Source organism: Kogia breviceps, chromosome 19 (assembly GCF_026419965.1).
Source record: "Kogia breviceps isolate mKogBre1 chromosome 19, mKogBre1 haplotype 1, whole genome shotgun sequence".
NCBI lineage: Eukaryota > Metazoa > Chordata > Mammalia > Artiodactyla > Physeteridae > Kogia > Kogia breviceps.
In genome coordinates this window covers 23,738,406-23,756,111 of record NC_081328.1, presented here as the reverse complement: position 1 = coordinate 23,756,111, position 17,706 = coordinate 23,738,406, and the positions used below count along the sequence as shown (strand labels likewise).

Below are 17,706 nucleotides of genomic sequence, written 5' to 3'. Positions count from 1 at the left end.
CATTTTAATAAACACACATATGGAGAGCCCAAAAATAAATCCTCACATGCGTGGTCAACCCAAGTATCCATCAAAAGATGAATGAGGGGCTTCCCTGGTGGTGCAGTGGTTGAGAATCTGCCTGCCGATGCAGTGGACACGGGTTCGTGCCCTGGTCCGGGAAGATCCCATATGCCACGTAGCAGCTGGGCCCGTGAGCCATGGCCGCTGAGCCTGCGCTCCGCCACGGGAGAGGCCACAACAGTGAGAGGCCCACGTACCGCAAAAAAAAAAAAAAGATGAATGGGTAAACAAATGAGTATATACACACACAGTGGAATATTATGCAGCCATAAAAAGGAAGAGAATATCAGCATCCCACAAGACATTCCTTGTCAAGAAATATCTATTCTTGAACAGATATTTGTGCTGAATGGTACAACATGGATGTAACCCGAGAAGCTTATGCTAAGTGAAATAAGCCAACCACAAAAGGGCAAACGCTCTATGTTTTCCCTTATATGAGGTACCCAGAGTAATCAAATTCATACAGACAGAAAGCAAAATGGTTGCTGCCAGGAGACGGGGGGAGGAAGAAGGGAGAGCTACTGTTTAATAGGTATAGAGACTCAGTTTTGCAAGATAAAAAAAAGTTCTGTGGATGGATGGTAGTGTTGCTGGCACAACAACGTGCATGTACTTAATGCCATTGGTAGGTACACTTAAAAAGGTGAAGGTGGTAAATTTTGTTTAACAAAATGTGGTAAAGTTTACCATGATTTAAAAAAAATTTTTTTTAATTAAACACAATTAGCATATGAACCAGCAATCCCACTCTAGGTATATACCCAAAAAATTGAAAGCAGAGACTTGAACAAATATTTGCACACACGTGCTCATAGCTGCATTATTCATGACAGCCCCAAAGTGGAAACAACACAAACGTCCATCAGCAGATGAATGGATAAACATAATGTAGTATATACAGACATACAAGGGAATATTACTTGGCCTGAAAAAGAAATGAATTTCTGACACTTGATACAATATGGATGAACCCTGAAGAAATTATGCTAAAGTGAAATACCGGACACAAAAAGACAAATATTGTATTATTCCACTTATATGAGATATCTAGAATAGTCAAGTTTATAGAAACAAAGTATAACAGTAGTTACCAGAGGGTGGGGGAAAGGGGGAATGCCCAGTTACTGTTCGAAGGATACAGAATTTCAGTTTGGGATGATGAAAAAGTCCTGGAGGTGAATAGTGATGACGGCTGCACAACAGTGTGAATGTACTTAATGCCACTAAACTGTACAGTTAAAAATAGCTAAAATGGTAAATTTTATGTTATGTATATTTACCACCAAAAAAATCCAGGTAAGAAAAGCACATATATTTAAGAAAATGAAAGAAAACAACACACAGATAACAAACTCTTTCCTGACTCCACAACCCCTCCAGGGACCACCCAATTTATTGTGACAGTTCTTGCAGAAGCTGCACAGACATGCTCTGCTTTCTCACCTCATTCACTTCTGCTCTACCCCTCCATGGAAATGGTTCTTAAAAGGGTCACCCGCCCTTCATTTTGACACCTCTCAACGATACAACCACTCCACTGATTTGAGATGCATTTAAAAATTTTTTTGAGATTTCATTTCTTCTAGTTTTTCTCTGCCCTTAATGAATACTCTTTTCAATTTCCCTTGCTGGCTTCCCCTTCATTACCAGGCCTTTAAATATTTAAGTGCCCAGAACCAAAATTTCTCCACTTAAATTCCCTTCATACTTGATCCCTGGCTTTAAACAACATCTGATACTGTTGACTTCCAACTGTTTATATCCAGCTTTAACCCCATATCCTTCAGACTTACTAGCACTCAACTGCCTAGGAGATATTTACTAGAGTATCTAGCAGACATCTCAAACCTAGTATGTTAAAAAAAGAATTCCCGACTTCCTGCCCCTAGGGCACAACAATCCCCACACCTGCTTCTTCCTTATTCGATTTGTGTCTCAGTTAATGACACCACCCATCACAAAGTTGCTTAGACCAAACACTGAAACATCATTCTTAGTTTTTTTCTTTTCCTAAAACCTTTCTTACCAGGTTTGTGGGAAAGAACTGAGCCCTCCTGGTCTAAAATATCTATTGTATGTAATAGATTAACTTCTGTCCTATGTATCTAGAGTAGTACTAGTTATATACCATCCTTGGGAGAATTAAGAAAGGCTGGAAGACTATGAGCAAGTCCACCCACCCAGTGTAGTAACTCCAGAATATAGTCACCGTATTTCACACAAGCTATTGTTACAGGCTGTTTACTGGTCTCACAACTCCCACTCTCAACCCTTTTCAGACCCTTCTCCACACAACAAAGAAAGTAATCTCTGTAAAAAGGTATATCAGATCATAAACACCCCCCTGATTTTTATTCTCTAGAGACTTTCTCCTAAAATCAGAATAAAACTCAAACTCCTTATTGAGGTCTTACAAGACCCTACCTGATCTAGATCCTGCCTACCTCTCTGACTTATTTCCTGTCACTCTCGCCTCTGCTTCATTCACCGTGTTCAGCCCAAATGGTCTTCCTTCGAGCCTTCAAATGTGCAGAGCAAATCCTTTATATGGGACTTTGCATTTTCCATTCTGTTTACCCTGAAGAATGCTTCCCCCAGATCTCTGCATGGCTGCCACCTTCTCAACCTTCAGATATCAGTTCAACTGTTGCCTCCTGAGAGACTTTCTGACTACCCTAACTAAAATAGCACACACCTCACTTGCTCTGCCCATCTCACTCCTCTGTTGCTTCCTTCACGTACCTTTTACCAACTGAAATTATCTTTACTTGTCTACACTTTTTTTTTTTTTGCGGTACGCGGGCCTCTCACTGTTGTGGCCTCTCCCGTTGCGGAGCACAGGCTCCGGACTCGCAGGCTCAGCGGCCATGGCTCACGGGCCCAGCCGCTCCACGGCATGTGGGATCTTCCCGGACCGGGGCATGAACCCGTGTCCCCTGCATTGGCAGGCGGACTCTCAACCACTGTGCCACCAGGGAAGCTCTTGTCTACACATTTTAATGTCCAATTCCTATCACAAGAATACATGAATGGCAAGATCCATGAGGTTAAGGATTTTGTCTTGTTTGTTGACCCACATAGAATAAGCAACCAAGAAATGTTAGCTCTATTACACAGCAGAAAATATACAGAGTCAGTTTTGGATGGGAGAAAAGGCTGTTTGCATTTGTAGTCTTAATTCATTGTGAGGGAGATGTGTGAATATTATTATTCTGAAAATAACCTGTCCTCTAGCTTCCCAAATGACACATGGAGAAATAAAACTAATAGGATCTTTTTCACTTACAGTTTCGTATGTAACAACTGGCAACTGATGACTTTGCCAAGAGCTCCATTCCCAAATCCTGTAATCTGCTAGAGTTTTCAGTTCCACATGCAGCCAGAGCTGCCTGGTCCGCAGAAAGAAGGCTTCCCGGCATGTCTCCAGAAGCGGCATTGCTGCTTTTTATTTCTGGAAGTGTATTCTTCACATCAGTTTTCACACATCGAACTTCAGCTATTTGAGTTTTGAGTCTTTTTAGCATCTTTAAATCAGAGGGAACTCGCCACATTGCCTGCTGCTTCCTTTGGTCTTTATCTTTTCGAGAATATGATGCTTCAGAGAGAAAGTGACAAGTCATGTTAATATAGACTTTAACATTCATGAAACTATTCTATACTGTGACTATAAGCAAATTTGAGGTGTAAATAACGTAAGGTGCTTTAGGTGGTATCAACATAAAAGCATGCATTAAATCCCATTAATGAAAATAAAGATAGACATAAGTATCCTAACTCTATTCACACCTACAAAGTTAAAATCTGGGTCACATTATAATCACTCAAATCTGAATTATGTATTTACTTCTAAAAGTTTTAAAAGCTGCCCTACTGCCTGGGCTTTCTTCTTTATAGTTTTCCACTTTTCTCAAATTTTCTATACTGAGCTTTTATTATGTTCACACACACACAAAAAAAAAAAAACCAGAAAAAACATAAAGAAGCCACTTAGTCTAATATGCTATACATAGTATATAATAAAATATTCTAACTTAATTTTAAAAACTGATTTACTGAACTATCATCCAATGTAGATAAAGCTATTAAGTGCCATGGAATATCATAAAAAACTAGTTCCTTGTCACTGAGTCTCTGCAGCCACTAAACTAACAATGCTTTCTCTCTTCTAAGAGAAAGTAGTTAAAGTTGTTTTTAATTTCACTCACCCAAATATTAAGAAGAGAGGAATGATCAAGGAAAACACACACTTTCTATGCAGGAAGAGCAAATGAGGTAGATATTTTGGAAATCAAAGAACATTATGACTGACTCAAAGCAAAAAGAAACCAAGTTCCCTACCCCCAAAAATAACCCCCCCCAACAAACAGGGGACCAACAGATACCCTAAGTAGACAAAAGAACAATTCGGAATGATAGCTGAACCTGCTTACACACTGTTAACAATCTACTGCCATATAACAGGGCAAAGGTAGCATCGCAGTGTGTCCAACAGCTATCCCCCCACTTCTACCATGTGAAAAGAACACAGATTGTGTTCAGGTATTAGGTGGGCAGCAGTGTGCCTTGGACGGTTCGGTCCATCCTTTGTTCGGCCCCAGAGGATATGAGTCTATAGGACTGGTCTAAGCTCATTCCTCTTTGAGCATATAGGGTGGGCACGTGACTCAGAGTTTCAGCCAAAAGCTGGGGGGAGGGGAGGCAGAGATTTTCTATCCTGATAGGGAGATTTTATTATGTTGGGTGATACAGATAATAAGTAGAGGAGCTTGAATTCAAACGAAGGAGTCTGCCTCCAAAGTCAGTGATCTTAATAACTGGTCTCCAGAGTCACGGAATAAGTTTCTTTTCCATCCAGTCTTTTCTTTCTTGCTAGTGACACATTCTTGTGAATAAATGATGTATGAAGCTGTGGCAGTCATCTTATTGCCATGACAGAAGAGGCAAGAGAACTGCAGGAAGACCATCCCTTGGCCTGCCTTTAAATACCTGATGAAACTGGAATCACTTACCTCCAGACTTAATATGCATAATAAAGTGCCTTTATTATTATTAGTTAAGCCACGATTAGCAGCATTTTGTTACTTGCAGTTGAAAGCAAGAATAAGAGAGAGGTTTTAGAAATCCAGGATTTGGTCGCAGAGCTACCATTTAGTTGCTGTAACTTTCTTTGAGTGCTCCAACTTCTGAGTCCACTTATTTATTTGTAAAATGAAGACAATAATATACATGTAACAGGACTGTTGTGAAGCTCAGAAGATTCAATGTCTGTGAAAACACTCTGGAGCACATTCCCATTCAACCCATTGTCCGCCAAGATGTCAGGGCAGTTTTCTAAAACCCGAATCAGATATTACTTTCCTGCTTAGATTCACTGAGGAAAGCACCAGCATGGCACACAGGGCCCTACATTATCTGATTCCACCTTCACTCTCAGTGGCTTTATCTTCTGCCTCTATCCCAAACATATCCAATCTTCTGGAACTGTTTGCATCTCTAACATACCAGCCATGTTCTATCTCGCTTTCATCCTTTTCACACGTCCTCTTTCCTTTGCTCTACTCACCCAAACTCATCAGGTATAATCTGAAATGTCTCCATCTTCAAGCACCTAAACCACCAACTGCTCCCCTTCCTTCAAATCAATTCTCACCTAATTTTGTAGAGCACAGGGAGTCCACTTCTACTGCAGCACTTATCACATTACAGTAAGGAAGACAAACATGTAGAATGTGAACAACTTAAGGGCTGAGATTACATCTTAGTGATCTTTATATTCCAGGCCAAGCAGCCTATGGCACAAAATACTCAAAATGTTTTGCTAAATAAAATCTTTGTGGCTCCCATCTCCCACCCCACATCTACCTGGACTTAAATATGAAAACCTGTATTAAACCACATGGTTCAGTTTATTATTACTAGAAACTGACAAGAATTTTTAAAAGTAGGAAGCCCAAATGGGAAAATACAAAACAGACTTAAACAAACCTCCATCATCTGAAAAATCAGTTAATAAACAATTACTGAGTTTGTTTCAAATGCTAAGCACTGTGCTAGGCAGGGGATATTAACAGTGAACAAGATGAACACCCAGTCTTTGCCCTCACAAAGCTCTCAATCCACTTCAGTGCTGTGTGGTTAAGTGCTAAGACGGGAGAGTGTAAGGTGCTGTGGAATTTCACCAAAGGAACCTGACAACTTAAGGATACTTACTGCACTGATGATGAGAAGCCTTCCTGAATCTGCCAAGTTATAAGGTTAATAGAACTGAGAGTCTCAGCTATAACATTTCTTTCATATCATTCAGTTGTACCTTTCAAGAACGACAATTCTCTACAGCTTCTCCTCCAGACTTCAGTAACTGTCAATGCTGTCACCCTTCTCCTGGTCACCTAAGCCACTTCAGAGTCCTCTTTACCATGTTACAGTTAGTTGCCAAGCCCCATAAACTCTAACTTTACAAGCATAACTGTTTGCTATAAGTAAAATCTTAATTATACATGGCCTAGGTTAATCTGTTCCCTAGAGGTTAAGTAGAACTTTTATAATATCAAAAGATTCTGGTGACCTTATCCCAGCTCCACATATTTTTAAGCATATAATGATTGAGAAAATACACAGAAATGTAGGAATTTGTCCTCTCATACTAGGAACCACACATAAACTTCTACAACTGTACCCTGATTGGAATTTCATGTCTGATAGCTTTGCTTTCTCAGCCCTGCAAGGTTTCTACAATACAGTTTGAATCAAACGATTCCTGAACTGAAACAACGGCTCCCCACTGTCCACTATGAATAAACTCCTCAGGCAAGCATGAAAGGCCTTCCACAGAACAGATCCAACTTGACTTTCCACTTCTATTTACCACTACTGCCCCTTAGGACGTCCTTTTTACGGCACACTGGTTAAGAACAAAAACCTGCAGTGAGTCTGATACGTGATAGGTGTTCGCTCAATATGTGTTAAAAGAAACAAAAGGATAATAAAGGAAAACTATGAAAAACTCTATGCCAACAAATTTGATAATCTAGATGTAATGGACCAATTCCTTGAAAGGCAATCTGCCAAAACTCACACAAGAAGAAATAGACAATATGAATAGGCCTGCATCTATTAAAGAAATTTAATCAGTAACTGATACCTTTCCAAAACAGAAAGCATCTGGCCCACATGGGTCCACTGATGAATTCTACCAAACATTTAAAGAAGAAATTATATAAATTCTCTACAATCTCTGCAAGAAGCAGAGGGAACACTTCCTTACTCAATCTATGAGGTCAGCATTACTCTAATACCAAAACCAGATGAAGACATTACAAGAAAACTACAGACCAGTATCTCTGATGAACACAGATGCCAAAAACCCTCAACAAAATATTAGCAAACTGAATTCAACAACGTATTTAAAAAATCATACACCACAACCAAGTGGGATTTATCCCAGGTATACAAGGCTGGTTCAACATTCGAAAATCAATTAATGTAATCCATCACCATCATATCAACAGATGCAAAAGAAAGCATTTGACAAAATCCAACAACCATTCACAATAAGACCTCAGAATAAAGGGGAACTTCCTTAACTTGATAAAGAATATCTATGGAAAACCTACAGGGCTTCCCTGGTGGTGCAGTGGTTAAGAATCCGCCTGCCAATGCAGGGGACACGGGTTCGATCTCTGGTCTGGGAAGATCCCACATGCTGCGGAGCAACTAAGCCCGTGTGCCACAACTGCTGAGCCTGTACTCTAGAGCCCATGAGCCACAACTACCGAGCCCTTGTGCCACAACTACTGTGCCATGCTTAGAGCCCATGCTCCGCCACAAGAGAAGCCACAGCACTGCAATGAAGAGTAGCACCTGCTCACCACAATTAGAGAAAGGTTGCGTGCAGCAATGAAGACCCAATGCAGCCAAAAATTAAAAATGAAATAAAATAAATTTATATTTAAAAAAGAAAACCTACAGCTAGTATCATACTTTATGGTGAGAAACTTGAAGCTTTCCCATCAAGATCAGGAACACCTTTTCAACCCTCCTTTTAAATCTCTACCGGAAGTTCTAGCTAATGCAATATGACAAAAAAAGGAAATGAAAGTATACAGATTGAGAAGGAAAGAATAAGCAAAGAATCAAAAATGAACATCAAAATCCAAGCAATCTTTTTAATAAAAAGAAAGCTGGATGTTTTTCTAACATTAGCCTTTAAATATCCTCTCATAGAAAGGCTATTTTCATTTGGCTTCCATGACTCTGTTCTCTCTCCTTTCCAAAGCCTCTTCATCTGACTCATCTTCCACACACTCAATAAAAATAGACGTTCACCATGATTATGTCCCTAGTCCCTTTCTTTGAAAAACTTTCTTGAAACTCACCCCTTTGTAATCTTATTCCCTTAGTTTTAATTAGCCAGTATCACTTCTAGGCAAATAACTGCCTGTATTCCAGTTCTTAATTTTTAGCTGTCTACTGGGCATCTCTACTGTGATATCCCACTGGTATGTCAAACTCAAGATGTTTAAATCCAAGCCTTGCTCTTTCTCTCTACTATTTCCCCCATCCTCCTTGTCATCAGCATTTTAATCACTTGGATTTGAAACTCAAGTCATCTCATTTATATTATTAATTTTAACAGAAAGCTAAACTTTCAGAGAACCAAGATCTTACTCTGTTTATGTAGTCTGCATTTTTTTTTCCAATGACATTGAATATTTTTCAAAAACATGATTTTTACTTGTCTATAAAATATGCTATTCCATGGCAAAACTGTAATTTTTCAACCATAACTGTATTGTTGGATATTTTCAACAACTCTGATTATTTTCTCTTTGGAATATATTCCTAGAAGTGAAATTACAGGATTAAAGGATAGAGGTATTTTACACCTACTACAAAATTTTCCTTCAAAATGGTTAAACCAATGTATACATCTACCTACAGAAACAGAACTTGTCTGTTTCACTAGGTCTTTGCAAACAACACTGGTTATAATTTAAGCTAAACCTTTGCCAATGTGATAAGTTTTTTTTTAAGGGTATTTCTTTGTTGATCACAAGAACTATGTGTAATTTTTATTTTCTTCTTTACACTTTTCTGTATTTTAAAAGTTTTCTAAAACAAAAATGCCTCCGAAAAAAAATGTGAAATTGTATACAATGTGGTAAGTACTACAAGAGTACAGGCATAATACAAAATGTACTCGGACCATAGATAAAACGCAACTGTTTCATAACCTGATTGGAGACAGTCAGACTGAGGACCCAGGCTTCCAGGAAGTATACCTTAGGAAAAAGGAGGCCTAAATAATCCAAGCTCTGATCTATCCCCCACTAGAGCACCTCTATTTCTCTGTTTTCTACACTGAGACTCTGCCTTAAACTCTACTTGAAAAATGAGTTCTGCTGCTTTAAAGAAGCATCAAAATCACTGTTGTAAATCATTGATTTAATCTGTATAGTAACTGTTGTTTAGGAAGGTAGAAAAATGTTCAGTAGGGACTTCCCTGGTAGCACAGTGGTTAAGAATGCACCTGCCAATGCAGGGGACATGGGTTCGATCCCTGGTCCGGGAAGCGTCCACAGTCTGTGGAGCAACTAAGCCCATGCACCACAGCTACTGAGCCTGCGCTCTAGAGCCCGCGAGACATAACTACTGAGCCCACATGCCACAACTACTGAAGTCTGTGCTCCTAGAGCCCGTGCTCCACAACAAAGCAAAGCCACTGCAATGAGAAGCTCGTGCACTGCAACAAAGAATAGGCCCTGCTCGCTGCAACTAGAGAAAGCCTGCACACAGCAACAAAGACCCAACATGGCCAAAAAAATAAATATTCCTTTAAAAAAAAAAAAGAAAGAAAAATGTTCAGTATATTTTAGGAAGCTTTCCAACAAAAATGGTTTTTAAAAAGTGTCATTTTAAAGTAAATGCCTATGTCTAAAAGTTTCAAAAAGTCCAGGTTTGACTATACATTTAAATTGTGTATGTGTATACATTGTATTACAGTAACACAAATGTAACTCCTCTTTAACAAATAATTTTTCAAAAAAAATACTGCTAATTGGTATACATTTTTAGGCTATTAAACATCAAAACACAAGTAAACCTTCTTTTTCTATTTTTAACTTAGACACAGTTGCAGTAAGAAGTTAGGGTATTCATGAAGCCTGCAAAATCTGAAGTACATTCACAAAGAGGACAACTGTGCTTTATACGGATCAAACTGTCAATCAGTCACAATCTAAAAGGCAAATCATATAAAAACCTTCTTACAGGCATTTTGACATTATTTTTGCACAAAACACCTTTGAACAATTACAACAAAAAACTGATTTGATTGATATATTTTTATAACATACAATGTAAAATCAATTTGCTACAGAAACATACCATGTTCCAACACTTAAGACACTTCGGTTCAAATTTAAGAGTTCTTTTGGAGAAGCACAGAAAAATGGGAAATTATTGTTAATACTTTACCTGTGGGCTGCAAAAGTGAAGCAGGTGGGCGAGGCTGTAAGCCCCACAAATTTTCCATACTGCTCCGGTCCTTAAGGTCCAACAAATGTATTAATATTAAAGGATCAATGTCTAATAAACTACTGGTAGCAGCAGAGCATAAATGTGCTCTTCTTGACATTCTGCTACTGGCACCCATATAGCCATGGTTACTACCTGCAAAAGAAAGAGATGTAGAAAATGAAAGCTATGTAACTGGACAAATTTAATAAGAAAGAAAGAAAAAGTAAACTGGTTGATGTTGTTTGAATACTTGTCTATGGACCTCTTAGGAGTTGCTGTTCATAAGAAGCAAGAGAAGAAACCATATTGCCCAGAGAGGTGTACAAAGAACAGTGCCTGACGACTGGCCTCATTACTACTCAAAATTCAGGCATAATCCTCAACCCCATCCTGAACCCTAGAAATAAAAAGGTGACAATGTGTACAGTATATATGGTTAGGGGTATGAGGGTAAGGAAAAGGAGAATATATCACATAACCCTGTGGTCTTGGATCAAAGTCAAGCTCCCTGGTGTAACAGATCCCAAGGAACTAGACACCACAATAGCGGAAGTCTTCTCCAGGTCTCTGGACAGCAAAATGCTCAGGTCCTGATGGTTTGGCAGACATTTTTTCTAGTTTGATTAAATACTGAAGTACAGTTTGAAGATTTCAGACTTACCTTCTTAATGACTGATGCATAATATAGACATCTGAAAATAATGTCATCTCTGTATTACCTGTATTGAACTAATAAGCTCCTTAAGCCAAGGAAACCATCTGACTTCTCTCCAGCGCCTAGTACAATGCCTAACAAGTATTAGGTATGGAAATGTTGGTTAAAACTGACCTCCTTAAATAAAACTATTTAAATATATTCTAAAGAAACACAACATTAAATAATGTTACACGCAGCAAAGTCTTAAAGTTGATAATATAAAAATAGCATTAAATAATCAGGTTCTGACTATTCATGAGTGTTTCCAAAGAGATTGGGGGAAAAAAAAAAAAGAAAAGCTTAGGAGAAAAGTTTAGTTATTCAGAAGCTTCAGGCCAGTTATTTACTTATATGTTTTTCATCTATATTCACATTCTTATGTCCTTACCTTCTCCTACTTCTTCATCATCTTCCTTTTAAAAAAAAAATTTATTTATTTTATTTATTTATTTTTGGCTGCATTGGGTCCTCGTTACCGCATGTGGGCTTTCTCTAGTTGTGGCGAGCGGGGGCTTCTCTTCGTGGCAGTGCACAGACTTCTCATTGCAGTGCCTTCTCCTGTGACGGAGCACGGGCTCTGGGCGCGCGGGCTTCAGTAGTTGTGGCTCGCGGGCTCTAGAGCCACAGGCTCAGTAGTTGTGGCGCACAGGCTCAGTTGCTCCACAGCATGTGGGATCTTCCCTGAACAGGGCTCGAACCCGTGTCCCCTGCACTGGCAGGCGGATTCTTTATTTATTTATTTATTTATTTATTTATTTATTTTTGTGTGTGTGATACGCGGGCCTCTCACTGTTGTGGCCTCTCCCGCTGCGGAGCACAGGCTCTGGACGCGCAGGCTCAGCGGCCATGGCTCACGGACCCAGCCGCTCGGCGGCATGTGGGATCTTCCCGGACCGGGGCACGAACCCATGTCCCCTGCATCGGCAGGCGGACTCTCAACCACTGCGCCACCAGGGAAGCCCAGGCAGGCGGATTCTTAACCACTGTGCCACCAGGGAAGTCCCCATCCTCTTCTTCTTCTAAGGATTATCCCATTGCCAATTTTTCTTTCAGCCCCTGTACCCACTGCAACTCCTATTTTAAAAGGCAGAAAACTATCCCCTCTCTACCTCGAAACTGTTTCTTAGCCCTTTTCCTTTACTAGGGAGTTCCCAAATCAGGCTGCATATTATCAGTCAGTTGGAGGAATTTTTAAAATTCTTGGCTCTACTCCAGATGTACTGAACGAGAACATGAGAGTGGGATCCAGGACCTTTTTCCAAAAAGCTACTCAGGTGGTTCTGATTGTTTAGTAAATAAACTCAGTAGCCCAGAATATGGTATCTACTGCCCGGATATCTAGTTCTTTAAAAACAAAAGTTGTTCATTCTCCCATGTTAAATGGATCCCCAGCACAGAAAGGAGCATTAACAGTCTTTGGTTTCTAACCACTCTTCCAGGTCACTACTCTCACCAATGAACAAAAACTCCTTTCCTCTGTGGTTCATGCCCTTCAGCTACTCCCTCCCTCCCATGTTCCCATCCTTTCTACTCACTATCACATTCATCCACGGGCATCAAAGACTTTAGCATCTATTTCAGTTTCCCTCTCTCAGAGCTAACACTGCCATCATTCTGGTGGTGTGTGTGTGTGTGCGTGCGTGAATGTGTGTGTGTGTGTGTATGTCTGTCTCATACATAAGTATACAGCCAAGTGTATGGTCACAAATTAATGGCACCCCAAAATTCCTCCATGCCTCCTAAAATTGCTCATTAACCTTCCTCCTCAAAGGTAACTTCCATCCAGATTTAAACACCATAGATTAGTTTTGCCTGTTTTTGAACTTTACATAAATGTAATGATAGAGTTGTACTCATATCCTGCTTCTTTGCTCAACATGATATTCATGAGATTCATCTATATTGTTATATATAGCAGTTTATTCATTTTCATTATTTCTGTGCAGGGCTCCAAAATGTGAATATATCCAGTTTCTTTCCTTATTACTATTAGGAAAGAATTTGGGTTGCTTTTAGCTTTTGATTACTAGGAATAAAGCTACTGAACTTACAAGCAGATATCTACTCTTGAACTTCACTCGAAAAAAAAAAAAAACAAAACCACCTCATAAAAAAGAAAATGGATCCTCTCCTCCTAAGCCAAGCCAGATTAATCCTGCTAAAATATTACATTGATCTATCTAAGCTCTGTGCCTGTATGCATTAGCATGACATTCAAGGTTCTACACAGTCTAGATCCAAACCACCTTTCTAGTCTTCTCCAGTTTTTCACAACCTTTATTTTGTTATAAATTACATTTATATTTTTAAAATTAAAAACACAAGGGCTTCCCTGGTGGCGCAGTGGTTGAGAGTCCGCCTGCCGATGCAGGGGACGCGGCTTCATGCCCCGGTCCGGGAAGATCCCACATGCCGCGGAGCGGCTGGGCCCGTGAGCCATGGCCGCTGCGCCTGCGCGTCCGGAGCCTGTGCTCCGCAACGGGAGAGGCCACAACAGTGAGAGGCCCGTGTACGGGGAAAAAAAAAAAACACAAGAAAACAAAACCACCTGAAAAAGAACAGTGATGCTCTAACTTATCTTATAAAATTCGACTGGCAAACACCACCTCCCACTCCGTTGGAACTGGGAAAGCCATAGGATGTGTTTGTTCAGCATCAGCCCATATTGCCCAACAGTTTTCCAAAGGAGTGGTATCAATTTTCATTCCTACCACCAGGCTGTGAGAGTTTCCATCTCTCCAAATGCTTTCAATATTTAATATTGCCAGTTTAAAATGTATTAGCCATTACAGTGGGTATGCAATGGTATCATAATGTGGTTTTTACCTGGCATTTCCTGAAAAAGAGAATGAACAGAATCTCAGAGACCTGTGGAACCCCACCAAGTGTACCAACATACACATAACGGGAGTTAGAGAGGAGGAGAAAGAATATTATTTGAAGAAAAATGGATAAAAATTTCCCACATATAATGAAATCTATTAATCTAAACATCCAAAAAACTCAACAAACTTCATGTAGGATAAACTCAAGAGATCCACACTGGGACACATCACAATTTGCGTTTCTCTGACAAAAGAGGCCGAGCACGTTTAAAAAATGTGTAATGGTCATCTAGACGGCCTCCTTTGTGAAGTGTCTATTCTTTTTTTTTTTTTGGCGGTACACGGGCCTCTCACTGTTGTGGCCTCTCCTGTTGCGGAGCACAGGCTCCGGATGCGCGGGCTCAGCAGCCATGGTTCACGGGCCCAGTCGCTCCATGGCATGTGGGATCTTCCCGGACCCGGGCACGAACCTGTGTCCCCTGAATCAGCAGGCAGACTCTCAACCACTGCGCCACCAGGGAAGCCCTGTGAAGTGTCTATTCTTGTCTTTTTTACTAAGAGGTTGGCTTATCTTTTTCTTATTGATTTGTAAAAGTTCTTTATATATTATGGATAAATCTTTTGAAAAATATTTTAAATTAATTCATTTATTCTAATGAATAAAAATTATGATACTTATTTTTAAAAAGCAATATACATTAATAGACCAGACTGCACACCTGTGGTCTTCTAAGCAGCCAGTTCTATGGGTCTGGAGATCAATACATGGCAGTCCCATAGGCCTCTGAAGATCAATGTGGGTCAAACGGAATATACTATCTTCTGGTCCTGGACTCATTCGCTTATGTAATAGCACGGGCTAACCTAGAAACGTTAAGGATCATCTCCACATCTCCACCAACTCCAACCAATCCAGTAAGACACTCCCAAGTTGTGTAGATGCTATTTAACAACTCTCAAAAGGTTTCTTCTTCTTTACTTTGTCTGCTATTACCTTATTTTAGGCCCTGAAAATTTCTCTCCTGGAATATTCAGGTAGTCTTTTTTCTTTCTTTCTTTTGGCCCTGCCACACAGCTTATAGGATCTTAATTCCCCAACCAGGGACTGAACCCATGCCCTCAGCAGTGAAAGCACGGAGTCCTAACCACTGGCCTCTCAGGGAACTCCCGCGGCAGTTTTCTAACTAATCTTATCGCATCCATTTTCCACTATAAAGACAAATCTGATCACATTTGCTTTTAAAGACCTTTAGTGGGGACTTCCCTGGTGGTGTAGTGGTTAAGAATCCACCTGCCAGTGCAGGGGACACGGGTTCGAGCCCTGGTCGGGGAAGATCCCACATGCCGTGGAGCAACTAAGCCCGTGCGCCACAACTACTGAGCCTGCGTGCTACAACTACTGAAGCCCATGCACCTAGAATCCGTGCTCCACAACGAGAAGCCACCGCAATGAGAAGCCCGCACACCACAACAAAGAGTAGACCCTGCTCTCCGCAACTAGAGAAAAGCCCATGCACAACAACGAAGACCCAATGCACATTTATTTATTTATTTAAAAAAATAATAATAAATAAAAGACCTTTAAAGCCCAAATCCTTAGTCTGGCAAGTAAGACTTTCCATTACCTAATCTTGTTCTGGCTTACCAATCTCACACTGGCCCGCCCCCATATAAACTAAACTCTCAAATATTTGAAGTTTCCAAAAAGGACAAAGCTGCGACTTCTGCCTAGAATGCCTTTGCTCTTTAATCTCATTATTTGCCTGTTCGCCTAATGAACTCAGCTTATCTTTAAAGAGCAAGATCAAGCATCACTCTGTCTCTCTGAAACCTTTTTTCACACATTTCCAATTAGCTGTTCTTTCCATTTTTGGTGTCACTCTGTATCTATATTTATAACCACAAAGTTTTACAATGACTAGTGCTGCAAAAGTGATGCTCATTCATTTTATAAACCCAATGAACAACACAATGGCTGATACCTACTGGGTATTCACTAAACATCTGTGGAACAAGTAACCTTAAAAATCTTTAACCTGAAATATATAACAGATATTTTGAGTGATAACTTTATACAATGTCAATTTGTTTTACAAATGTATTATACTGCCAAAACTTTTTAGTTCTCAAATTAGAAGTATTATTTCAGTGTTTCATAAGCTACACATGGCAGGCAATTATATCGACATAATAGATTTTTCATACTCAGCTGATTCAACTAGCTAATGTTCTACATTAGAAAAATATTTAAAACCCTTTTCAGCACATATTATTAAGCCTAAATTCTCTTGCAACTAAAAGAAAATAACTGAATAAACTGAAAGCAATTCTTATGGGAATGAGGCCACCTGAGTCACTAAATATTTGTTTTAAGCCATATCATTATTTAATACTGTCTAAAAAATTAAATTTAGTAAATACTATTGTACTATATGCCTAGGCTTCTGTATAAGAAAGATCTCCTGTTTAATGGACAACTTAACATCTTAATTGTAGTAGATCAAACACTTACAAGGCAAGTATGAAGGATAAAAGCTTCTTATGTCCACAATAAGCAGTTAAAAGGTACACAAAACAAAAGAGGTAAAATATAACATAAAAACATTAAACACGGAGTGGGGGTAGGGAGGAGAATAAAAATTCAGGGTTGTTAGAATGTGTTCAAACTTAAGAAATCAGCAATTTAAAATAATCATGTGTCTGTCTGTATGTGCGTGTGTGTTACCTCATGGTAACCACAAACTAAAAAGCCATAGATACACACACGAAAAGAGAAAGAAATCCAAACTAACACTAAAGATAGTCATCAAATCATAAGGGAAGAGAGCAAAAGAAGAATGGAACAAAAAAGAAATACAGAAACAGAAAACTATTAACAAAAAGGCAATAAGTACATACCTATCAATAGTTACTTTAAACATAAGTGGACTAAACCCACCAATCAAAAGACACAGAGTGGCCCAGGGGATACAAAAACAAGACCCATATATATGTACCTACAAGACTCATTTCAGATATAAAAACACCCACAGACTGAAAGTGACAGGATAGAAAAAGGTATTCCATGGAAACGGAAATGAAAAAAAACCTGGGGTAGCAATATTTACATCAGACAAAACAGACTTAAAACAAAGTCCATAACAAAGACAAAGAAAGTCAAAATGTAATGATAAGGGGATCAATTCAACAAGAAGATACAACAATCGTAAATAAATATGTACCCAACGTAGGAGCACCTAAATACATAAAGCAAATGTTAATAGACATAAAGGGAGAAATTGACAGTAACACAAGTAGGAGACTTTAACACCCCATTTACATCAATGGATAGGTCACACAGACAGAAAATCAATAAGGAAACACTGGCATTAAATGACGCATTAGACCACTGGTCTTAAATGACACATTAGTCCATCTATTAGATGGACTTAATAGAGATATATAGACATAGATCTCTATATACAGAATATCCTACCCAAAAGCAGCAGAGTTCACATTCTTTTCAAGTGCACAGGGAACATTATTCTCCAGGACAGATCACATGCTAGGCCACAAAACAAGTCTCAGGAAATTAAAGAATGAAATCATAACAAGCATCTT

The 17,706-nt window shown here is 39.4% G+C and overlaps 1 protein-coding gene across 5 annotated transcripts in view; it reads right to left on the bottom strand.

Moving 5' to 3' along the window:
* TRIM37 (tripartite motif containing 37) overlaps positions 1 to 17,706 on the bottom strand; it is a 123,519-nt gene that overhangs the window by 32,835 nt on the left and 72,978 nt on the right. For all 5 annotated transcript variants that reach the window (XM_059047698.2, XM_067021233.1, XM_067021235.1 and 2 more), the window contains exons 18-19: positions 10,543 to 10,737; positions 3,353 to 3,661 (exon numbers count right to left, since the gene is read on the bottom strand). In XM_059047698.2, the coding sequence (XP_058903681.2) occupies positions 3,353 to 3,661; positions 10,543 to 10,737 (504 nt within the window). The remainder of the gene's footprint in view (positions 1 to 3,352; positions 3,662 to 10,542; positions 10,738 to 17,706) is intronic.